This window comes from Hyaena hyaena, unplaced genomic scaffold (assembly GCF_003009895.1).
Source record: "Hyaena hyaena isolate Hyena2069 unplaced genomic scaffold, ASM300989v1 scaffold_87, whole genome shotgun sequence".
Lineage (NCBI taxonomy): Eukaryota > Metazoa > Chordata > Mammalia > Carnivora > Hyaenidae > Hyaena > Hyaena hyaena.
The window spans coordinates 587,280-613,746 of NW_024080718.1; the positions used below are offsets into that span (position 1 = coordinate 587,280).

At 40.4% G+C, this 26,467-nt stretch overlaps 2 protein-coding genes across 14 annotated transcripts in view; one reads left to right on the top strand and one right to left on the bottom strand.

The window, feature by feature from the left end:
• Nucleotides 1-26,467, top strand: part of XPOT (exportin for tRNA) — a 163,577-nt gene that overhangs the window by 92,603 nt on the left and 44,507 nt on the right. The gene's annotated exons all lie outside the window — the stretch shown is intronic.
• Nucleotides 1-26,467, bottom strand: part of CUNH12orf56 (chromosome unknown C12orf56 homolog) — a 106,206-nt gene that overhangs the window by 78,101 nt on the left and 1,638 nt on the right. For 8 of the 11 annotated variants that reach the window (XM_039234317.1, XM_039234318.1, XM_039234312.1 and 5 more), the window contains exons 3-4: nt 26,049-26,283; nt 2,586-2,748 (exon numbers count right to left, since the gene is read on the bottom strand). In XM_039234317.1, the coding sequence (XP_039090248.1) occupies nt 2,586-2,748; nt 26,049-26,283 (398 nt within the window). Of the gene's footprint in view, nt 1-2,585; nt 2,749-26,048; nt 26,331-26,467 lie in introns of those variants that run through there. The other 3 variants (XM_039234310.1, XM_039234321.1, XM_039234315.1) reach the window with 3 other exon arrangements.

Here is a 26,467-nt window from a genome sequence, read left to right on the forward strand (position 1 = left end):
CGGTTTTCTCACACTTCGTAGTTACTCAGTACTCTAAGAGTTCTGGGGAGGACTTGGAGTGGAGTCTAGTGAAGAATGAGTTGGCTGCCGTGGGCTGGTCTGGCTACACGGGCTAGAGGCCAGAAGTGGAAGGACATGCCCAGGAGCCCTGTCGGACTTTATCCCGCCCCTATTTGGTGCTAAGGATGCCATCTCAGCCCTGACTGCTTTCCCGCTGTGTGCCCCGCCTTGCCCACATCGTTTCATGTAATACAACAACCCTGTGAAGCTAATCATAGAGACCGGGTACCTGGGGCTCACAAAGGTCGTAACTTGTAGACAGTCACGTAGCTGGGGAAGGTGGGGACCAGGATTCAAATGTGGGTTTGGCTGGTCCAAAGCCCATGCTCATTTTCCTCTTTTTACCAGCTCCCAGTTATAGGGATGGATACCTTAAAGGGCTCCTTTAGGTCCATGCACATTTCATATACATATATAAAATAAGACTATGAAATAAACAGTGTAATGCTGAACTATATGTACTATTTTCATGTATTCATCCTTGGGTTTTTAAAACCTTTTCATCAGAAACAGTTACATAAAGCCCAAAATGTGAACCATAAAAGCAAGTAAGCTCTGGTTGAGCTGGATGAGAGCCAGGAGCCCTTTTGTCGCCATCCCACTGTGGATTTTCTAGATCTCCTTGGGCACAGTGGGAAAATCATCGGCATCAGACGCTGAGCCTCCTAAAAACAAAATTAAAGATGGACTTTCATCTTTCTAAGTGTAAAGCATAGTTCTTGAGTGAACAGGTTCCCAACAAATACTTTTGAATGGAGATTGAATGCTGTTAATAACCATAATAAACCAGAATTTTCAGGGTAGGACCTTGAGGCTTCCCTTGCTTGTGGGAGCCAAGATTCACAGAGATGACTATCAGGAGTTTTCCTCCAGCCAGATTGACAATATTTCTGGTTGTTTTCTACGTATCTTCATGTATGGCAAGCTTTGCCCAGGCACTGTGCTGCCATGAATGGATGGGTCAGCTCACTAACCATCATGGAATTGGAAAGCAAAACCAAATGAGGGGCACCTGGGTGGCTCAGTTGTTTCAGCGTCCGACTTCAGCTCAGGTCATGAGCTCTGCATCGGGCTTTGCGCTGACAGCGTGGAGCCTCTTCAGATTCTCTTTCTCCCCCTCTCTCTGCCCCTCCCTGATGATTTCTCTTTCTCTCTCTCTCTCTCTCTCTCTCTCTCCCTCTCTCTCCCTCCTCCCCCCCTCAAAGATAAATTGGGAAAAATACCACACGAGATACCACCTCACAACTGTTAGGATAGTTAACCTCAAAAAGTCAAAAGACAGGGGCACCTGGGTGGCTCAGTCGGTTAAGCGTCCGACTTCAGCTCAGGTCATGATCTCACGGTTCATGGGTTCGAGCCCCGCGTCAGGTTCTGTGCTGACTGCCAGCTCAGAGCCTGGAGCTTGTTTCAGTCTGTGACTCCCTCTCTCTCTGACCCTCCCCTGCTCACACTCTCTCTCTCTCTCTCTCTCTCTCTCTCTCTCTCTCTCAGAAAGAAATGATTAAAAAAAAAAACATTAAAAAAAAGACTTTTAAAAAAAGTCAAAAGACAGCAAGTATTGGTGAGGATGTAGAGAAAAGGGAACCTTTGCACGCTGTTGGTGAGAATGTAAATTTGTGCAGCCACTGTGGAAAACAGTACGGAGGTTCCTCAAAAAACTAAAATAGGACTACCATATGATCTAGCATTCCCATTTTTGGGATTATATCCGAAGCAAATAAAGTCATTATCTCAGATACTTGTACTCTCATATTCATAGCAGCATTATGAACAGTAACCAAGACATGGAAATATACAGCAAAATATGAATGGATAAATAAAATGGGGATGGGGGCAGGGGAGTAGACATCCTTACACACACAATCCAATTTTATTTAGCCTTAAAAAAAAAGAAAATCCTGGGGTGCCTAGCTGGCTCAGTCAGTAGAGTGTCTGACTCTTGATTTTGGGGTCATGAGTTCAAGCCACACGTTGGGTGTAGAGAGTACTTAAAAAATAAATATATAAAATATAAAAACCAGAAAATCCTGCCATTTGATACAACATGGATGAACCTAGAGGACATCATGCTAAGTGAAATAAACCAGACACAAAAAGACAAACTCATAGTAACAAATAGTAAGATAGTAGTTACCAGGGGCCAGGAGTTGGGGAAAAAAGGCAGATGTTAGTCAACAGATAGATGTTCATTATAAAATAAATAAGTTCTGGAGACAAAAATGCACAGCCTGGTCAACAAACCTAACGATAATGTAGTGTATACTTGAAATTTGCAAAGGAAATACATCTCAAGTGTTCTCATCACACACTTAACAGAATGACAATTATGTGAGGTGGTTAGCCTGATTGTGGTATTCATTTCACAATGCACACATATATCAAAACATCACGTTAGACACTTTATATATAATTTTAATTTGTCAATCATACCTCAGTAAAGCTGGGAGGAAAAAATAAAAACATTATTTGTTGTCTCATAAAGAAATGCATCTTTTCTTTGTCACTTTAAGAAATGTATCACATACCTTTTTTTTTGTTAGAATTGGCATGATGAAATGGAAATGAGAATTTCTTGACACCTTTTGATTTTTCACACTCTTTTTTTAAAACAGTTGAAGAATAGGTGATACGAATATGTTGGTTGGTTTCTCTATCTGGTGGACTCAGAAATTGTGGGTAATCATCAATCTGGAAAAAAAATAATTAACTGAACTGATTGAAGACAAATATAACTTTATCCTGTAATGATAAATCCCCGACAGCTTAGGACAAGTTTAAACTCCATTCTTTCTTTTTATTTTTTTTCCCTGAGATATCTTTTTTCTTGGTCAGGTTTCTCAATTCTTCCTCTATTTGTTTTAGTCTTTACTAAAAATGTACTCGGCAATGGAACTCAAGACACTATTTACACTATAGGATTGCTAAATAAATAGAAACTGTGTTTTTGTATGTTAAAATATATCCCCCCATTTTCATTTTGAAAATAGATTTTTTAAAAGGTCTAGGGGCGCCTGGGTGGCTTAGTCGGTTAAGCGTCCGACTTTCGCTTAGGTCATGATCTCGCAGTTCGTGGGTTCGAGCCCCGCGTCGGGCTCTGTGCTGACTGCCAGCTCAGAGCCTGGAGCTTGTTTCAGTCTGTGACTCCCTCTCTCTCTGACCCTCCCCTGCTCACGCTGTCTCTCTCTCTCTCTCTCTCCTAGAAATAAAAAAAAAAGTAAAATTAATGAGCTTAACCTAGGATTTTTCTATGTAGTAGACAATGTCCATTTGTGGGGAAAGAGTACAAAGATTCTGTGACTACTGACATCTAGGTTTGAAGTATTGGAAGTTTCCTGCTCCTAAATAGCTGTCTCTTCTCTACAAAGTGCTCCATGTTCTATTCTTTTTTTTTTTTTTATTCTATTCTTGATTAAAAACAGAAAAGTTCTCAATAAATACTTAGGATTTTTAGATCGTCTCTACTTCCCTTTTTATGACAGGTAGGCAGCAATAGCATCTAACTGAAAAGCTAAGCGCAGACTCAAAGATCATCAGCGGCATATTTAAAACCTTTAATCCAAGCATCAGAGGGAATATCTCTATAGACCTAAAAAACTTTTTTGTTAATATTTATTTTTGAGAGAGAGAGAGAATGCACGTGCATGAGTTTGGGAGGGGCAGAAAGAGAGGGAGACACAGAATCTGAAGCAGGCTCCAGGCTCTGAGCTGTCAGCCCAGAGCCCAGCGTGGGGCTTGAACTCTTGAACTGTGAGATCATGACCTGAGCTGAAATCAGACACTTAATGGACTGAGCCACTCAGGCGCCCCTCCTCTATAGACTTTTTGCAAGCTCTTACAATTTGTATAAAAATATTTCCCGTGATCATCCAGTTGCATTATTCTCTCTTCACAAATATTTCCTGTGATATGAAGGAATTATCAAATAATAATAATTTAAAATCTAATTCAGAGGAATTAAAGATAAGAAGATAAATTAATGAAAAGCCATCAAAATCTACTCAAATTTAACTTTTGGAATTATTTTCAAATATGTAGAGTAATTCAAACCAACATAATGAAGCATAGTCCAGTGGAGGTGTTCAAAGGATGTGCTTTCATTAATAATAAAAGTTTATGTAATTAGTGGCTGTGGTTCCGACTGTATTTAATATTAATCTGGTAAAAAGTAGGCTTCAAGTAATGACTGAATATAAATAAATATGTAAATACGTCTGCCTCAAATTGCTAATTAGCAGTTTGGGGAGGAGAAAAAGTACCTATAATAATTTGAATAACTCCACAGTTTATGGAGCATGGCAAATATATAGTACTTGCAACACATCTATGGGGTAGTTATTATCTTTAGTAAAAGGTAAGAGATTTATATGATTTGAAGAGAAACCAAGGTATATGAGGTAGTTATTACTAACTCCATTTTGCAGTGAGAAAATGAAGGTTCAGAGAAGTTAAGTTTACAAAACTAGTCAGAGGTGGAACTAGCATTATGAGACAAGGCTGTTGGTTTCCCAGGCTAATGTTATAAAAACGACTAACAAGTTTAAGACCACAGCCCTAACTAGTGGTCGGAGGTGGGGATTTTGTCAGGGAGAAATAGAAGTTTTTCTATGCTAAAAGCAGGGCTGGAGGGGCTTCTGGCTGGCTCAGTCCATGGAGCAGATGAATCTTGGTCCCAGGGTCATGAGTTTGAGCCCCACGCAGGGCACGGAGCCTACTTAACATTTTTAAAAATTAATTAATTAATTAAAATTAGGGGCACCTGGGTGGCTCAGTCAGTTAAGCATCCAACACTTGCTAATGGCTCAGGTCATGATCTCTCAGTTATGAGATCAAGCCCCAAGTTGGGCTCTGTGCTGACAGTGTGGAGCCTGCATGGAATTCTCTCTCCCTCTACCCCTCCTTCACTTGCATATGCCCTCTCTCTCTTTCTCAAAATAAATAAAATTTTAAAAATATTTTTTAAAAATTAAAAAGAAAAAAAAACAGGGGGCTAGAATCCAAATGGTAATCAAACAGCTGAATTCATTATTGTGTAGGAGTTCCAGTCAAATTTTGCTAATTCTTTTATTTGAGATGGAAGTAGAACCAGATCTCATTTTTATTTAGTTTTTATAGTCACCAAGTTTGGTTAGCTTTGTCATCCAAGAACATAATACCTGGGACACCTGGGTGGCTCAGTCAGTTGAGCATCTGACTTCAGCTCAGGTCATGATCTCCGGGTTCTTGAGTTCGGGTCCCATGCCAGGGTCTGTGCTGACAGCTCAGAGCCTGGAGCCTGCTTCAGATTCTGTGTCTCCCTCTCTCTCTGTCCCTCCTCCACTCACACTTGCACTCTCTCTTTCTCTCTCAAAAATAAACATTTAAAAAATTATTTATTTATTTATTTATTTATTTTATTTCTTAGTGAGAAAGAGGCAGCATGAGCAGGGGAGGCTCAGAGAGGGAGGGAGATACAGAATCTGAAACAGGCTCCAGGCTCTGAGCTAGCTGTCAGCACGGAGTCCGATGTGGGGCTCGAACCCACGAACCATGAAATCATGACCTTAGCCGAAGTCAGAGGCTTAACTGACTGAGCCACCCAGGTGCCCTAAAGATTTATTTTAAAAAAGAACATAATACTTTCCTTCAATACCCTGTGGTGGCATTTATTCATGAAAATTTTTTCTCTGTTCATTGGCATGGAAAGATATCCATGACATGCTGTAAAGTAAAAATAAGATTACAGAATAATATGTGGAATATGGTTCCGTATGTGTTAATGCACAGAACACGGTTTGGAATGTTGTGTGGGTAACTGTGGTTATCTCTGGGTGGTGAGACTTGTTCACAGATAAACTGAGGCATGTTAAAAATCTTAAGAGCCTATTTGGGCAAGAATCGATTCAAATCAGGCAGTATCCAATCTAGCAGATAGAAAGGCACTACAAGAGGGGAGTGGGAACTAGGAAGTTATACTTGGTAAAAAAATTAGGTTATTGCAAAGTTACTTTCCTTTAGGGGACAGCAGGAGTCTATCAGGAAGGTTACCCAACTAGTGCTGATCAGGAGATTCCTGATTGACTGGTTTAAGATTCCATTTCTGGGAGTGACAAAAATGGAATTAGGTTAAGTCTCCATTTGGGGCCTGTCTTGTTTTTAACAGATTATAAGTACATAATTTAGTTTTTATCTATTTTAATTCCAAGAATCATCTACATGCTATGACAAAGACAGTTGTTTCACTGATTTTTAAAAAATATTTCAGCTGGTAGCCCTAGCATCTCATAGTCATAAAACACAAATGTGTCCATTTGTCACCAAAGAACTAAACGGGGGTGGGCAGTGAGGACAATTAGTCTGACACATGAAGGCAGCATACAGCAACATGACTTATAAAAAGGCATTCTGTGCATGCTCTGAGGCCTCCATCACTGTAAGGGAGGTGGTAAATGATTACACTGATGACTGCCACACAGCCAAGGGGACTCATCGTTGTCTGTGAAGGGTGGATGACATCGGATAAACGAACAGTAACTGAACAGCGGTAGTGCCTATGAGCTATCACTTTTCACTTTCCTTATTCTCTCTTATTGGTTCATCTAACAGTCATAATCTCAGTTGCAAAGAGATTACTGTATAAAGTATATATATATATAGTATATATTTATAGTATACATAGTATACATACTTATAGTACTTAAACATATAACATACATACTTATGTATACTAAATATAGTATAAAGTATATATAGTATAAACAGATTACAGTATGACTACAGTACTATAGATAGAACAAACTCTTATAGAAACATTTGATTCAACTTGGACTGGAATTACAAGGACAAAGTGTTAAGAGTAAGGAAGGTGGTTTCTCGCTCTCACTGTTTTTGCATTTAATTTTTTTTTTAAATCAAAGTCTTTTCTAAAGACCACAACATGTTTGTGAAGCATGAGAGGACTACCCATGAGCTAGGCAAAGCTAATTTACACATCCATGGGAGGTAACAAGTTTTCTGACTGAGAAGCTTCTCCACTGTCAGGCAAGGAGACTTGGTCCAAAGAATATGCTGTCAGTGCCTGAACAAAGAAAATAAAGCTCTTCAGAGGGACACAGTTGAGCTCAATCCTATGCTAGCAATTTATTTTAGGCATAATGTTATCTGAAAAGAAAATTTTTCCATTTACACCAGAGACATCATTGAGAAATTCAAAGCCAGAGTCTCCATTTCACCCAGAGCATGAAAAGATATAGGTATGTAGGTAGGTAGGTAGGTAGGTAGGTAGATGATAGATGCCATGCTCCTACAGAACTACTTTGTTTAAAATTTTCTAACTTTAGGGGTGCCTGGCTGGCTCAGTCAATAGAACATGTGACTCTTGATCTCCAGGTCTGTGAGTTTGAACCCCATGCTGGGGTACAGTTTACTTTTAAGAAAAAATTAAAATTTTTCTAACTTTATGTCTTAGAATAAGCATTCATAGCTTATTTTAAGTAAGTTTAATTATTTTAAATAGTTTAAAATAAGCTAAATAGTAGGAGTTAAATTTTATTTTGTAAACAAATAGTTAGCTTATTTAGGTGGGAAATAAGTTAAGATTATTCATTGTATCATATAGCATTGAATTTATGTTTTTAGGACTATTTATCAAAGTTGAAAGAAGTGCTTTTACCCAGACACCTTTTAGTACAGGTAATAATATCTGAATATCTACGTGAAAATAATTTTAGATCTCCAAATTAGGAAATTTTTTTCTTTTTTCTTTTTTTATGTTTTTTACTTATTTTTGGGAGAGAGAGAGAGACAGATCATGAATGGGGATGGGCAGAGAGAGAGGGAGACACAGAATCTGAAGCAGACTCCCCGCTCTGAGCTATTAGTACAGAGCCCGACGCGGGACTCGAACCCACGAACCATGAGATCATGACCTGAGCTGAGGTCAGAGCCTTAAGTGACTGAGCCACCCAGGCACCCCAAAATATAGACTTTTTTCTATGACTTGCTGACATACAAAGCCTCATATACAATTAAATCAAACTATTTACATTTATTTGATAAATCACCTCTGTTAAATACAACTACATGAAATTCCTATTGACCCAATGCTATACTTATACTTCTCCACCAATATAAATGGTACCTTTAGCTTGTCTTTTTCTTGTTAGAAACTGAGGTTGGCAAATTGGAGTTATTTGTAGATGGCCTCCTAAGTTCTTCCAGTCAAGGTTATAAAAACTCTAATCATAAAAACCTAATCATATAAAAAGACTAATCATAAGTTGTAGCACTTTCTTTTCTTTTCTTAAAAAAAAATTTAGTGTATTTATTTTGAGAGAGAGAGAAAGAGAGCACATGCAGGGGAGGGGCAGAGAGAAGAAAAGACAAATCCCAAACCAGCTCCCCACCATTAGCACAGAGCCAGATGCAAGGCTGAAACTCATGAACTACAAGATCACAACCTGAGCTGAGATCAAGAGCTGGACACTTAATCAACTGAGCCACCCAGACCCCCCCTTTTTTTTTTTTAATGTTTATTAATTTACTTAGAGAGCAGGGGGAGGGGCAGAAAGAGGGGTGAAAGAGCGAAACCCAAGCAGGCTCTGCACTATCAGCACAGAACCCGATTCGGGGCTTAATCCCACAAACTGTGAGATCATGATCTGAGCTGAAATCGAGTCGGATGCTTAACAGACTGAGCCACCAGGCACCCCTGTAGCACTTTCTAATGCCTGACCTGACTTTCTCTGCCTCTGAGAAAGTTTCCTACTATATAACCACCATCACTGGTACTTGGAACCATGTGGTACTCCAACTGTAAGATTTGGGCCTTGGGAAAAATCTTTTAAAAATCTTAGGAGATAATCAGTGACCCCTGGAATATTCTGACAGCATGATACAAGTGTGTATGTCTGAGACCTTGGGCCAACCTGTATCAGTTTGAGCAGATAAATTTATTCTGACAATGTAATCTATGGTAAACACCTGTTTTTGCTGGGGGTGAGGGTAAGAAGGTGGAAGGGGGGCTGGAGTCTGAGTAGCTGAGGTCACTCATGTAGACTCCGCAAGCACACATATCCATCTCTAACACAAATTCTGTACACCAAGGCTCAGTTGAACTTGGCAGTACTATGCATATGTTGTAACATGTTGCCGGGAAAATCAAGTACATCCATGGTTCTCTGCTGGGAGAGGACACCTGGAAGAATGCACCTAGGTTCTCCTGGAATTTATCTCATGCACCTTTTCCCTTTGTTGTATTTAATCTATATCGTCTCCTTATCATCAACCATTTGAATCTTGTGAGTCCTTCTGGTGAATCATCAAGCATGAGGGTAGTCTTGGGGACCCCCTACACAGTAGGACAATCGTACCCAGGCATAAGGCCATTGGCTTACATTACTGGTTCTGCCTCCTTTGGGCACGACCAGTTTTGACCTTTCCCCAAGCTAAGAGTCAGAGAGGGCTAGCCCACCTTCATTTTCCCCCTTCAGAGGATTCATAAGGATTCTGATCCCTGTGGCCAGATCCTTTCCAGAGTAAAGATGGGGAAGAGGAAGAATTCAATATTCAAATGTGTCGCATAGAACATAGTAAAGCTAACATTTATCGAGCACTTATAGTGTGTTCTTTTAAGTGCTTTATACATATGATTTCACTGAATCCTCATACAATCCCATATATCAGTAAGATTATTCCTATATACAAAGGAATTCAAGAAACTTGAGGCTCAGAAAGTTAAGGGACCTGCTCTAGGTTCCACTGCTAGTATGTGGCAGACCAGATGCAAAATAAAACCTGTGCTCTTGACTTATACAAAATGACACACAAAGTATGAAACATACATGTAACAAGAAACTAACTGCCCTGTGGGTCAGAAAATAAAATTGTTTCTGTTGAGACAAAACGGTGTTACCATTAGGTGGATTTTTATATCTCACTGTGAGACACTAAGAAGAAAGCCTTTATTATAAAAACATGATTCCTATCATAACAAATGTCACACAACCCTCAAAAATTCCAAATTTCTTGGGGTGCCTGGGTGGCTCAGTCAGTAAGTGTTCAACTTCGGCTCAGGCCATGATCTCACAGTTCATGGGTTCGAGCCCCGCATCGGGCTCTGTGCTGACAGCTAGCTCAGAGCCTGGAGCCTGTATCAGATTCTGTATCTCCCTCTCTCTCTGGTCCTCCCCTGCTCATGCTGCCTCTCTCTCTCTGTCTCTCAGAAATAAATAAAATGTTTTTAAAAATTCCAAATTTCTTAAGTACTGAAAAGACCCATTTTGCTCACGTGGCTCTCATTTCTAATGCATTCTGATGAACTGTCTACCTACAGAGTGCCTATCAAAACCTTGACATCAAAGAGGGATTAAAACATAAAAGAGAATCTCAGGTTCAGAAAGCCTAAAAAATGAACTTATCATAAAATAATGTACAAAGATCAGGATTAAAAGTACTTAAAAGCCAAACTTCTGAGTGGAAGAGGAAGACACTAAAGTGTCTAAAAGGAGGGGCACCTGTCTGTTCAGTAAGAGCACATGAGCGCTCAGGGTCATGAGTTCGAGCCCCTTGTTGGGTGTGGAGATAATTTAAGATAAATAAATACTTTTTTTCACATAAGTACAGACTGAGGTCAAAAAATAAATAAATAGGAAAACAGTGTCCCCCACCCCCCAAAAAAGCCATTAGGCAGACAGCAAACTAATTCATATATATAATTCTAATAAATTCTTATAGATCAGTTCGTTATTTTGTGTCCTAATTGTTTTTTTTAAGTTTATTTATTTTGAGAGAGAGAATGAGGGAGGGGCAGAGAGAGAGGGAGGGGAATCCCAAGCAGGCTCTGCACTGACAGAACCTGCACTGCAGAAGCCCCAACCCACAAAACTGCGAGATCATGACCTGAGCCCAAATCAAGAGTTGGTCACAGGGGCACCTGAGTGGCTCAAGCGTCCAACTCTTTTTTTCAGCTCAGGTCATGATCTCATGGTTTCCAGAGTTTGAAACCCACGTCGGGCTCCGGACTGACAGTGCAGAGCCTGCTTGGGATTCTCTCTCTCCCCCTCTCTTTTTTGCCCCATCCTCACTTGTGCTGTTTCTGTCTCTCTCAAAATAAATAAATAAACTTAAAAAAAAAAAAAAACAAAGTCAGATGCTAAACTGAGCCAGGCGCCCGTCTCCTATCTAGTTTAAAAGATAATTGCATAAAGCTATAATTACAAACCTGTGTTGATTGACACATAATATAGAAACTATAATGTGTGGGGCACCTGGGTGGCTCAGTTGGTTAAGCGTCTGACTTCGGCTCAGGTTATGAACTTGCGCTTCGTGGGTTCGAGCCCCACATCGGGCTCTGTGCTGACAGATTGGAGCCTGAAGCCTGCTTCATATTGTCTCCCCCTCTCTCTGTGTCTCCCCTGTTCTCACTCTCTCTCTCAAAAATAAAGATTAAAAAAAAGAAAGAAACTGTAATGTGTATGTTAATAACAGCACAAAGGAGTGGGGAGGGAATAGATTTATGTTTTTGTATACTATTGAAATTAAGTTGATAATAACCTGAGCTACATTGTTATAAAGTAGGATGTATGTTGTAATCCCCAGAGCAAACATTAATTTAAAAACTCCAAAAGACATAGTATAAAAGAAATCCCAAGAGAACTCAAATTGTATACTACAAAATACCTATCTGACACAAAGGAAGGCAGTGATGGGGCAATAGGGGAAAAAAGACATATGAAAACAAATAGCAATAAGGACAGATGTAACCCTACCTTATCAGTAATTTAATACTGTGAATGGATTAGATACTCCATAAAGTCAGGGATTGATTCTAAAACTATGGTTTGACAGGGGTGCCTGGGTGGCTCAAGTCGGTTAGGTGTCCGACTTCGGCTCAGGTCATGACCTCACATTTCGTGGGTTTGAGCCCCGCATCGGGCTTTGTGCTGACAGCTAGCTCAGAGACTGGAGCCTGCTTCAGATTCTGTGTCTCCCTCTCTCTCTGACCCTCCCCCGCTCACGTGGTCTCTGTCTCTCAAAAATAAAAAAAAAAAACATGATTTGACTGATGATTCACTTGTACTATAACAAGAGACTCACTTTAGAGTCAAAAACACAAATAGGCTGAAAGTAAAGGGATGGAAAAGATACACTGTGCAAACAGCAAGCAAAACAGCGGAAAAGGTGATAGTACTATGAGACAAAATAAGACTCAGTGCAAAAAAAATTTTTACTAGAGGGGAACCTGGCTGTCTTAGTTGGTAAAGCATGCAACATTTGATCTCAGGATTGTGAGCTCGAGTCCCATGTTGGGCATGGAATTTACTTAACAAAATATATTTATTTAAATATATATATTAAAAATTATACAAGAGACAATTTATAACGATAACAGGTCAATCCATCAAGAAGTTATGACAATTATAAGCATATATGTACCTAAGAACAGAACCCCAAAATACATGAAGCAAAAACTGAAAGAATTGAAGAAAGAAATAAACTCAACAATAACAGTTGGAGTCTTCAGTACTGTACCTAAAAATTAGAGCAGAAGTTAGTGAAATAGTGAATAAAAAGACAATAAAGAAAATCAACCAAACCAAAAGTTGGTTCTTTGAAAAATCAACATAACTGACAATAACAAGATTGACCAAGAAAAAAAGAGAGAAGACTCAAATCACTAAAATCAGGTACAAAAGGAGACATTACTATCAACCTTACAGAAACAAAAAGTATAAGGGAATACTATGAACAACTGAATACCAAAAAATTAAACTGCCTGGATGAAATGGACAAATTCCTAGGAAGACAGGAACTACCAAAACTAACTCAAGAGAAATAAAAAATACAAATAGACCTTAACAGCAATATGAATACAACTATACGAGATTGAATTAGTAACAAAAAACGCTTCCCACAAAGAAAGGTATGGTGATACATGGCCTCATTGGTGAATTCTACCAAATGTTTAAAGAATTAACACCAATTCTTCACAGACTCTTCCAAAAAGAAGAGGAATGAACACTTCATATATTATTCTGATACCAAAGCCAAACAAAGACATCACAAGAAAACTGCAGACCAATAATATTTCTTGTAAATACACCTCTAAAAGTCCTCAGCAAAATGCTTACAAACCAAATCCACAGGAATGTATTAAAAAAGATTAAAAGGTACTGGAGTTTGAGAGTTATAGATCTAACAAACGACCATAGCACAAGCATTTACCCATTCAGTTACCTCCCTTGTTCAAGAACATTCTAAATAAAGTATCACTGAGAGAAATAATGAACTCTGACTTTCATGATGTCAGTTTTTTCCCATTTAGAAAATACAGGTTTGAGAGATTATTATTAGAATTGCTCCAGTCCCTTCACTTACCACCTGGCCTATTTCATATTCAGTAGGAAAGTAGGGTTTTTGTTTGCTTGTTTAATTTACAAAGTTAGTAGTTTCTCCATTTGAAAAGAATGTGATTCTTTTCAGACAGGAATGTGATTATGATAAGACCTGATTAAAATATGTATTCTCGAGGAAAACAGCCCCAGGAAGAAATAATCAGCAAATCCAGAGGAGAGACATTCTACAGAAAAATTTGGGCCATCTCTATAACATGTAAAAACAAGGCAAGGGCAGGTGGTGATATTTTTAGTTTCTTTTTTTTTTTAACTTTTTTAATGTTTTATTTATTTTTGAGAGACAGCGTGAGCAGGGGAGGGTCAGAGAGAGAGGGAGACACAGAATCCGAAGACAGGCTCCAGGCTCTGAGCTTTCAGCACAGAGCCCGACGCAGGTTTCAAACCCAGGAACCATGAGATTATGACCTGAGCCGAAGTCGGACGCTTAACCAATTGAGCCACCCAGGTGCCCCGATGCTTTTAGTTTCAAAAGGGGTTCAGGAGACAGAACAACCCACACATCTGACCAGCACAAAAAGACAAAAGATGTGACTGCTGGTGGGCAGTAATAGGAAAAACACAGCACCAGCTAGGAGTATTGTTGCCAAAACACTGACCCTGCATCCTACACCCCCCTCCCCACCCAGCTTAAAACAACTCTAGCGGATGAAGGACATGCCAAAGGATTCCAGATCTAGATTGTGGAAAATTCTCCAGAACATGTGACCTGATTTCTCCAGCAAATAAGTGACAGAAAAAATGAAAGAGGAAGGAAGAACTGTCATAGATTAAAAGGGATTTAAGAGATGGACAGACAAACACAATTTGGTGAGGACCATTATTTGAATCCTAATTCAAACAAGCCTGCTATAAAGAGACATTTTTTAAGGGGTACCTGGCGAGCTCAGTCAGTTGATCTTGGGGTTGTAAATTCAAGCCCCATGTTGGGTGTAGAGATTACTTAAAAATAAAATCTTAAAAAAAAAGACATAAGCCAGAGGAAAAGTCAAAAGGGAAAAACTGAAGGCAGACATCACATACTGGGCCACAGTTTAGAGATCATTTTATTTGATGGGACATTAAGTAATGGAAGTAAGTCCCCAAAAGAGCTAAATTGTGAGATATCTTTCAACTCCACAGTCCTTTGAGGACCTAACTTTCTCTCTGACAGCAAGTTCTAACTCTTCCATCTCCAAAAATTGGAGGAAAGCAAGTAATAAATTAATTCACTCAAATTTCAATTTAATGAATTACCTGTACCAAGAGTATTTCAGAGCAAATCTGAAGGAGGGCCAGTGGTAAATTCAAAGGATTAAAGGTACTGATGAGATAGCCTATCAATATATGGAGATAATCTTGAATGGATTTCCCTCAAATTAAACCACATCAGCAATGACCTATGTCACCTTGTACACAAACTTATTCCTCAGTAGAAGCTACTTTTTCATTTGGCAAATTCTTCCACTGTCATAATTAAAAAGCTCACCGCAGCCTCTACCAGGTGTTTTTCCCCCATTATACTCTACCTGGGCTTTAGTGTATCAATCCCTAAGGAAGTCTGAGTAGAAGAGCTTTTTTTGGGGGATCTATGACTATTGCTGGCAAGAATTATCCACCCACATATTCCAAAAGGAATTATCAGTTTGGAGAATTGGGCACTGCCCCCATAATACTGGAGTCTCCCCAGACTATTTCAGTGTTAGGCTTGAAAAATCACTGTCTCTGGGACAAGAGCCACAGCTAAGACTAAAACGAAAAGAAGCTTTCAAGGCTCTACCCTGTGAAAAGGATGCTACATCCATCTGCATGTTTGCAACCAAATCTGTCCTTGAACATCATCAGAAACAGTAATGACACCCGTTTGAGCTTTGAAGAACAACAGTCTTGAATACACAGGGGTGGTATGGGGAATGAAAAAGGTGTATTATTTATAACTTCATCCTCTCCTTTCTGAAAGCCAATGCCAAGGAACCAGCTAATCTGCATCCTGAGATGACCATGTTTCTATTGCAAAAACTAAAAACTTATTTAAAATGTCAAATTTGGATGTAAGTGATGAATCACTGAATTCTACTCCTGAAATCAATATAGCACTGTATGTTAACTAAAATTTTTTTTAAAAATTAAAGAAAGGAAGGAAGAAGGAGGAAAGAAAAAGAAGAAGGGAGGAAGAAAAGGAGGAAGGAATTTGGAAAGCAGGAATTTGTAGAAAATCAGTTGTTACTATGCTCATAAGGGTTCAAGAATTCTGGCTGTAAAGTCAAAAGACCTGAGTTTACATTCCAGCTTCACTGTTTTCTGAATATGGCCTTGTGCAAACATTTTCCCTTTCTCTGCCTCCATTTTATCATGGCGGGGGGCCGGGGAGGGGGTGGAAAAAAGACAATATCACCTTGCTCATAGAGTTAATAAGATTTCAAGTGTTTGACACAGGGCTAACACATTAGTACATAGCCAATAGATATCTATTACAATTAATGACCTTTGATTCTTCCTAAGAACCTCAGTAATGCAATACTGAGCCAGATTCATGGCCTACTCAGCATGGTATTTGTCTCTGATGGTGGCAGTAAGGGGCATTTGGGGAGAGAAGAGAATGCTCTTTTTTGTTATCTCAAATGAATAAGGCTTTATGTGAAGATATCTCTAACTTCTTTGACCATCTCTAAGAATAATACTTCACTCATGAATGTATCTACGCCATTTCGGGTCATGTTTATATTTGCAACTGATACTGATTTCTCTTATTTTTATTAAAAAACATTTTTTTAATCTTTTTAGTGTTTCTTTTATTTCTGAGGGATGGAGAGATACAGAGCATGAGCAGGGGAGGGGCAGAGAGAGAGGGAGACACAGAATCTGAAGCAGGCTCTAGGCTCTAAGCTGTCAGCACAGAGCCAGATGCAGGACCCAAACTCATGAACCGCAAGAGCATGACCTCAGCCAAAGTTGGACGCTCAACTGACTGAGCCACCCAGGCGCCCCTAAAATACTACTTTTTTTTTTAATGTTTTATTCATTTCTGAGAGAGAAAGAGAGACAGCATGAGCAGGGGAGGGTCAGAGAGAGAGGGAGATACAGAATCTGAAGAAGGCTCCAGGCTCTGAGCTGTCAGCACAGAGCCTGACGTGGGGCTCAAACCCACAAACCGTGAGATCATGACCTGAGCCGAAGTCGAATGCTTAACTGACTGAGTCACCCAGGTGCCCCCTAAAATACTACTTTTAAAATGCAAAGGGATGTCCCTTATTTTTTGTTTTTGAGTTGAAGTATAGTTGATACCGCTTATTTCTTGTTTCCAAATATGTTGTGAACAATTCTGTATTTATCTTATCCCTTAGTCTTGATTTCACAGTCTTGATTCAGATTTCTTCTATCAGCTTTAATTTCAGAGAATAAAAGCACCCTAAGCTTTTGGCAGTTGATTATCTAGTTTCTAATTTATCCAGTTCAGTTCATCATGAATACTTTTGAGTTCCTATCGCAAAGGGCAAAATTAAAACATGCAAAGTGTAAGTTGGAGTTTCGGTTTTCAAAAAGCTTACAATCTTCTGGATATTCAGTCAGTGAAAACTTTTTATTGTTATTTTTAATGACCTGCTATGACCTAGGCAACTATAGCTCAGACAGTCAAAGCATTGATTCTGCAGGCAGACTATGGGTGCAAATTCTGGTTCTGCCACTTAGAGGATGACCTTGGCCAAGTTGCTTAAGTTTTCTGTACTTAAGGTTCTTTATCTGTAAAGCTAGATAACAATATTATCTGGGGTTGTTGTAAAGATAAAGAAGTTCCAGGCTAAGTACTTAGAACAGAGGCTGAGTGGCATATAGTAAGCACTCAATAAATGTCAGCAATTTGAGATAGACATTAGACCCTTTCCAATATTCCTGTTCTCTCTTTCAGACACATGGAATGCATTTATGGTAGGATGACATTTTCCTGTCCCCTTTTAAGTTAGGCATGGGCCATTCACCTGACTCCGGCTAATATAATAAAATGTGAAAAATGACATGTGTCACTTCTGGGCAGAAGCTTAAAAATCAGTACATAATTTTCCAAGTTAATTTCCCTCTGCCTGGTGATTAAGCAAGCATATGCTGAGATGGAGTCCCTGATACTAAGATGGGTGACTGTCACATATCTTGTGACTAAGATGAACAGATCCTCTTGCTAATCCACAATGGGCAAATAACTTGAATGAGTCAGACTTTATGTTGTGTTAAAGCACTAAGACCTTGGGGTTGTTTGGTACTGCGGTTAACCTAGGCTATCCTGACCAATATACTATCATTCCAGGCACTGGGGGTACATCAGTGAATCAGACTGACAAAATGCATCCCCTCATGAAGTTTCTCAAGACTTGAATGCAGGGGCGCCTGGCTGGCTCATTCAGTAGAACATGCAGCTCTTAATCTGGGGGTCATGAGTTGAAGTCGCATGTTTGACACAAGCTTATACACACACACACACACATACATATATACATACATATATATGTAATTGTATATGTACATATATACATACATATATACATATACATATATAACTCATAAATAAGCTTTATATATATATATAATATATATATGAGACTTGAATGCAAAATCCAAACTATTCTGTGCAAACTATTAAGAAACCAAAGGTGGCTCAGTTGGTTAGGTGTCCAACTCTTGACCTTGGTTTGAGTCATGATCTCATATCTCATGAATTTGAGCCCTATGTTGGGCTCTGCTGCTTGCAATTCTCTCTTTCCCTCTCTCTCTGCCCCTCCCCTACTTGTGCTCTCTCTCTCTCTCTCAAAATAAATTAAAAACTTTTTAAAAATGATGGATAAGAGTTTATCACCTCTTTATTCTTTCCACAGTGAGAGTTTTGAAAGGCTGCAAATGAATCAAAATAGGGGGGAAAATGCTAGAGAAGAAAAGAAGCATCCATAATATAGTCTCATCTTACATAACTCTTACTACCAAAATGCACAAATTAGGTAAACAACACAGAGATCATCTCAGACAAGCACTAAGGAAGCATGAAAAAAGTTGAACCTGAGATCAGGAGACCCTATGAGCGTCTACTCTGGCTCTTCCACTAACTGCCTTGTGTGATGAGTTGTCAAATCTCCAGGGTCCCTCAACACTTGGAATACGGAAATGGTATCTCTCCCTCTGATAGATAAACTGTATGATGTATCTGAGCATCCATTTATTCTTCCAGTTCTTCCAATTGACAAATAGTTATTGGCCATCTTCTATGTGTCAGGCAATGGAATGCACAGTGACCCAGGGGTGAACAAGACATGGAGCTGACATTTATTATGGGAGATAGACAATAACAAGTCATTAAACAGTTTACTCTTATAATGCCAATAGTTTTAAGTGCTTTGAAACAAACAGATGTGATAAGTTTGATGGGGGAAATGGTACTTTAGATTGGGGAGTTGTGGGAGGCACCCCTGCGGAGGTGATACTGAATTTGGAAACATGACTGGCAAGAAAGAATCAACTCTCTAAAGATATAGAGAAAGTGTTCCAGATAGGATGGCAAGTGCAAAGGCCCTGAGGCAGGGAGGAAGAACAAAAAGACCTCAGGGAAGAGAAGATGAGTCAGAGATAGAGGGGTCATATCATGGAGGCTCTTATAGGCAATAGGGATTTGGAAGCTAGTGGAGATTTTGAAACAGAAGAATGATGTAACTCAATTTATAATTTATGTTTTACAAGATCATCCTAACTGCTAGATGGAGAGGAATGAATTTGGAGGTAATTTCAATAATCTAGGTGAGGGACTGCATAAGTGGCAGAGGAGTAAGAAAGGCCATGGCCAGATAGATTTTGGAAGAGAAGTGACAAGGATCAGAAGATACTATCGCAAAATATAGCACCTTGGTATACTGAATATTTTGAGCTGAAGGAGTTTGAGAAAACAGCAGATGCAGAAAACTCTCTGTGATCTTTTCCTGCCCTGCTCCCTTGAAGCAAGTCATAAGACCCTCATGGGAGAGGTGCCTTCCCTGTACCCAGACAAGGACACTGAGACAAAGAAATCCAAACAAACAGACCTTGCGAGTTTTCCTTAGTTTATTATCCTTCATCATACTCCCATTTTTGTACTCTCCCATTTTTTCACGACTCTTGATTCTTTATCAAACCTAATATTAAACACACACAGATTCACTTGTTTCTTCAGGTCTTTGTTACCTTTATAGAGGCTCCCATATCATGTAAAATTTATATGAAATAAATGTGTAGGTATTTCTCCTGTCAATCTGTCTTTGTCAGTTTAATTTTCAGAATCAGCCAGGGATCCTGAGAGGATCAAGGGAAACTTTTTCCTCTTCTACACAAATCAAGAGGGTATACTGATTGTTGGAGGTAGGGGTAAAAGAATTAAGTCTGTTAGATGATGCTATTTCCTAAAATAAGGATAGCTAAGAAAGGAACAAATTTAGGGATAGAGATCAGGAATTCTGTTTTTTAATATACTAAACTGGACATATCTACTGGACAGATTTTCAAGAAGAATAAACAAGACAGTGTATTTAAACACCTAATACAGGGGTGCCTGGGTGGCTCAGTTGGTTAAGCATCTAACTTCGGCTCAGGTCATGATTTCACGATTTATGAGTTTCAGTCACACATCAGGCTCTGTGCTGACAGCTCGGAGCCTGGAGCCTGCTTCAGATTCTGTGTCTCCCTGTCTCTCAGCTCCTGCCCCCACTTGCACTCTATCTCTTTCTCTCTCAGTAATAAATAAATATAAAAAATTTTTTTAAACACCTAATATATAATCAGTGCTCCAAAAAGTTATTTTCTTTCCAAACTTATTAAATCTCCTAAAGTCAAGTGCCCTAATATGAAAAAAAGATAATATCTATCTTACAGATTCATAGTGAGCCTAACAGACTTAATATATGTGAATAAAGGTTATCAATAATAACATGTATGTAGCTGTTACCTGTGCCAAGTACTGTTTTAAATGTGTTACATTTATTAGTAAATTTAATCCCTTCAAAAACTCACTAAGGAAGGTGCTATTATCTAAGGAAGGCACAGAGTAGAAGTTAAATAACTGGACCATGTCTATACTGGTAAACAGCAAAAGCTGGATAAAAATAAAAATTATTATTAGGGGCATCTGGGTGGCTCAGTCAGTTAAGCATCCAACTCTTTTTTTTTTTTTTAATGTTTGTTTACTTTTGAGAGAGAGACAGAGTGTGAGCAGGGGAAGGGCAGAGTGAGAGAGGGAGACACAGAATCTGAAGCAGGCTCCAGGCTCTGAGCTGTCAGCACAGAATCTGACACAGGGCTTGAACTCACAAACCATGAAATCATGACCTGAAGTCAGACATTTATCCAACTGAGCCACCCAGGTGCCACAAGCATCCAACTCTTGATTTTGGCTTAGGACATGATCTCATGGTTCATGGGATCAAGCCCCACGTCCGGCTCTGCACTGACAACACCAAGCCTGCTTGGAATTCTCTCTCTCCCTCTCTCTCTGTGCCTCCCCCACTCGTTCTTTCTCTGTCTCTCTCTCAAAATAAACATTTTTTTAAAAGTATTATTAAATGCCCAATGTATATTGCAGATAATAAATCCAGAAACAGAAAAAAACAGATTATGTTAAATAACAAATATGTATTGACTATCTGGTCTGTCTAGGAACCAGAAAGAAATACAGCAGTGAACAGAACAGACCACAAGGCCTGCCCTCATCAGCTCAGCCAGGAAAAAACCAACTCAGAGAAAGAATGACTTGGGCTTAGCCTAGAAAACGTGTCAGCTCTGAATATGGAAGTGGGGAAAACAGGGATTAGTTGGCAAACTATTGTGGCCCCTACAGCCCAGCCTGTGACCTGTTTCTTTTCAAGTTAAGAATGTTTTACATTTTTTTTTAAGTAAACTCTATGCCCAACATGAGGCTCAAACTCACTACCCTGAGATCAAGAGTTGCATCCTCTACTGACTGAGCCAGCCAGGTGTCCCTGTTTTTATGTCCTTTTTTTTTTTTTTTTTTTAAATTTCTGAGAGAGAGATTGAGAGAAAGACAGTGTAAGCAGGGAAGGGTCAGAGGGAGAGGGAGATACAGAATCTGAAACAGGCTCCAGGCTCTGAGCTGACAGTCAGCACAGAGCCCTCTGCAAGGCTCGAACCCACTCACCATGAAATCATGACCTGAGCCGAGGTCGATCGCTTAATGGACTGAGCCACCCAGGCGCCCCTGTTTTTACGTCTTTTAAAAGGAGAGAGAGAAGGAGGAGGGGAAGAGAAGAATTATAAATATGGTGATCTGAACAACCTTGAAGGAGGAGAAAATGTTCAAGACAAGCAAACAGGCCAGGCTGTAAAAGGTTGCCTGTTCAGGAAGCTACATGGAGCCTGGGATGACTGGAGAGCCAATATGCACTGGGAAGAGTGGTGAAAAGACAATGACAGAGACAGAGGTTACAGGCAAGGCTGCCAGAGTTGATGGATTCTTTTTTTCTCTGTAGAAGATGGGATAGCATTGAAGGAGAGTGAATTCATAGGAAATTCACTTCTGGAAAACTGCTTCTCACACTTGAAAAATATGTGCTTAATCTCGGGAGAGATTGAAGAAGTGTTTTGATGCCCACAACAAGAGCAGAACTCTCAAGTATTCTTCCAAAAGCAACTTTTGGAAGAGCAGGGGAGGGGCAGAGAGAGAGAGAGGTAGACATAGAATCCGAAGCAGGCTCCATGCTCTGAGCTGTCAGCATAGAGCCCGACATGGGGCTCAAACTCATGAACCGCGAGATCATGACCTGATCCGAAGTTGGTTGCTTAACCAACTGAGCCACCCAGGTGTCCCCCAAAAAGAACTTTCTTTTTTTTTTTTAATTTTTGACATTTATTTATTTTTGAGAGAAAAGAGCATTAGCAGGGGAGAGGCAGAGAGAGAGAGAGTCTGAAACAGGCTCCAAGTTCTGAGCTGTTTGTCACCACAGAGCCTGACGTGGGGCTCGAACTCACAAACCGTGAGATCATGACCTGAGCTGAAGTCGGCAGCTCAACCAACTGGCCACCCAGGTGCTCCCTCCCCAAAGGAACTTTCAAAGAAAATGTCAGCCTTTTTATAAAATCTCCACCCAAGCAACCTTAGAAACTCTTTCTTTTAGGAGATGAACATATCAAAACACCTGAGATCTCTGAGTGGCTTTTTAAGCTCATCTTTGCTGGAAGAGAAATCTCATTTGTATCCAATCCAAGTTCTGGTGTAACTTTTTGTTGCTGTTACCTTCAAACTTTTTTAATGTTTATTTATTTATTTCTGAGAGAAGGGGGGGGGGCGCAGGGGGGAGGAGCAGAGAGAGAGAGACAAAGAATCCTAAGCAGGCTCCACACTATCAGCTTAGAGCCTGATGCACGGCTCAAACTCACGGACCATGAGATCATGATCTTAGCTGAAATGAAGCACAACCGACTAAGCTACCCATGTGCCCCTCCAATATTTTTCCTTAGGGGAGAGAGTGGAATTTTATCTGCATATTTGCAATTTTTTTCTGAGGTGTAACTGTAACATGAGACATGAACTAAATAAGGAATCTGGCTGAACATGGCACCAAGAGGGCTGGGGCCCAGAGGCATAAAGGACTGGTTTGCTTAGGACTTTACCACTGTGACAGCTAGAACAAAGGCAGAATGGAAACCTGAGCCAGCTGAAAGTTAAATAACACAAAGACCAACTTGTACAGTAAAATGAGAAAACCTCTGAGAATGGAAAAGGATATCTAAAGAGTTGGCCTTAGAAAGAGGACAGCACCCTAGTAAAAAAAAAAGGAGATTAAGCAGTTTATCTTTCAAGGAAGAAGAAGCCAGTTCTAAAAAACAAAGCTGCCTGGCACTGAAATCATGTAACGTAAGAGACTATTGAGTTAGCAGGGATAGGAGACAACTATATGATACACAACACAGAAATCAGGAAAATTCTCTCTATTGTGGTATTAAGTTAGGAATTAATGTTCTTAGAGGGATGATTAGTCATCTACATCTGTGGCTATTAATTAGTGTTAGATAAAGCAATTCTGTGACATCCGTTTTTCTCACACCCTGTGAAAGCTGTGCAAAGCCACTGAACTATAATAACCCTAGAATCATTTTATAAAACCTCAGAAAAAGAGATCATTAAGGCATTTGTTCTTGGCATGATTATATTTATTTCTCACTGAAACAATATTTTTTTAAATGATTACCCGTTTTTAAATATAAACACTAAGAGGAAAATAGTTCTGTATTCATTTGCTATTATAACATTACCATGAACTCCGTGGCGTTAAACACCACAGACTGAGTCTCTGATAGTTCTGGAAGGCAGAGGTCCAAAATGGGTCTCACTGGGCTAAAATCAAGGTGTTGGAAGGACCACATTCCTTTTGGAGGCTCTATGAGAAAACCTGTTTCCAGGCCCTTTCCAGCTTCTAGAGGCTGTCCACGTTTCCTGGTCTCCTGGCCCCTTCCCCCTTCAGAGGCACGAGCACTCGGCTTGCCTCTTCTCCTCCCTTTTCCACTTTGAAGGATTTGTAATTACATTGGACCCCCTCAGATAATCCAAAATAATCTCCCTATTTTACTTATTTGTTTAGACTTCTTTCTTTTTTTATTGGACACGTTTGGGGTTTTTTTAATCTCTTTTTTTATCATTTATTTATTTATTTATTTATAGAGAGAGGGAAAGTTGGGGAGGGGCGAAGGGGGAGACAGAGGATCCGAAGCAGGCCCTGCGCTGACAGCAGAGAGCCCGATGTCAGTTGAACTCCCGAACCATGAGACCAGGACCAGAGCTGAAGTCAGATCCCCAACTGACTGAGCAACCCAGATGTCTCAATCTCCTTATTTTTAAGTCATCTGATTAGCAAACAACCTTAACTGCATCTGCAACTTTAGCTCCTCTTTGCCATGTAATGTAACATATTCCCGGGTTCCAGGGATATCTGTTGGGAGGCCGTTATTCTGCCTACCACAACTTTAACCAAAATTAAGCCATATTGTGCCAGATGGACCTTCAATCTATCAACAATGCTAAAATCTTCCATTTGTTCAGTGCCTTTATGAACATTACACATTCTTCTATATGCCTGAAAGTTCAATTCTGCACATAAAGCATGACCAAATAAATTGGTAGGCCCTTTTGTAGGACTCTTGGCTTGGAGGCCTAGGGAGCTTTACTGCACTTTTCAGATTCTAACAGCTCAAAAAGAAAGGTCTATAACAACTACTGAAATACATATACTATATTTCTTGTTGGGGAGAGTAACAATATTCTAAAGTCATTACATTTTGTTGGGAAGAATAACAGTATCCTAAAATCATTACATTTTGTCAAAACAATAAATGTTTACACTGCAGACAGTAGACAAAGCTGAACATTTAATGTCAAAAACATTTGGTAAAGGAAATTAATTTTTTTTTAATTTTAGTTCAAGAGAATGAAAATAGTGGTAGTGAGGAAGAAGGCAGTGTTGCTTCAAACTTCTACTCAAAAAAAAAAAAAAAAAGCAAATAAATTTGCACAGTGATATTAGTCCACAGGGTATTTTAAGAAGAAGGCGGGGGTGGGGGAGCTTTTCTTCTCGACTTAATTTTATCCTTTTTTTAACAGATGTGTACCAAACAAACTAGGGTTGTCTTTGCAAAACAGCCCCATTAGGAGTCTCACCAGCTTCTCCCTTGGGTGATGCAGAGACTCAGACAAGGGGGAAAAAAAAAAAAAACTAGGCTAGACACCTGTCCCCAGTGGAGAAAGGAACACACCTGGAGAGCAGCTCAGATAAAGGGAGCCAAGGGGGAAAAACAGTAATTGGAGAGGAGACTGCTTACAATCTGTTGCTGGTTTATAAGGTAAATCTATTCCTGGAAGAAAGGGATACAGTAGCAGTACACTAAAAACTGGGACAAGGGGTGGCTGTGCCAGATTGTACCTTTTGCAAGAAGTTTTCCCAGCATGGCCTGGGCCCAGCTTGGATCAAGTGAACTGCCTGAGATTGCCAGGCCTCCTGTGCACATCTCTCTTCATTCATTCGTTCATTCATTCATCCATTAACTTATTTATATTGAGCACCTAACACACTCTAAGCAATGCTGATAAATAAATAAATACATACATACATAAAAATAAATGAATAAATAAACAAACAAGGCATAACAGTACTTAGCACTGTTTATATTTATTTGCATTGGTTTTGGCTTTTTGTGTCTCCCACAGCGGCTTCTAGGGAGGGACCCTATTTCATTTTTGCATCCTCAGTGTCTAGAAAAGTGCCTGGCAGAGGCTAGGTTCCTAATGAACAAGGGGGAAAAGAAAGACTTTAAAGCGTACTTTTGACAGGGGGCTATGTTCTTAAGCCTGTAGCCCTAAGTCGGGGTACAAGGCGGACCCGTACACATGATGAGAATGGGCAGGGCATTTTTATTCAGAGTCCATACAGCAATCCACCGTTTTCGTATGTGGCTGCTAGTCCGTAAGTTACAGAAAGTACGGGAGTGCGGAGAGAGATGGGGAAGGTCTGCGTTCCCCTCCCTCTGCCCGCGTGCGGGAGGCCTGGGACGCTGGGGCGGGGGGAGGGGGTACCTAAGAAGGGAATCCCGCCTGCCCACCGCGCTCCTCACCAGGTCAATGGCCACGACGTCCCGCAGGGCCACGGCTCGCCGGATGGACTTGGGCGGGTTCTCGGTCAGGTAGATGAGCCGATCGCTGAGGACCACGTACTTCAAGGTGTGCTTCTCCGACTCGGACACCACGACGCACGGCTCGTAGGCGCGGACGGCGTCGTAGACCTCCGGCGGCAGCCGCCTCCGCAGGAACGCGTCCAGGCGGCTGTTGGTGTGCGCAGGGAAGCCGGGCCTGGCGGGGCCGGGGCCGGCCATGTGCGGGGGGCGGCGGACGCCCGGGCCCCGCCCCGCCTCCGCGCCGCCGGCGGTGGAACCCGCGCGCGCCACAAAGCCGCCCGCCCCGCAGCGGCCGCCTCCCGCGCGCGCAGGGCGCAGCGCCCCCGGCTGCGGGGCCTGACTCCCGGGAGCATCGTCCC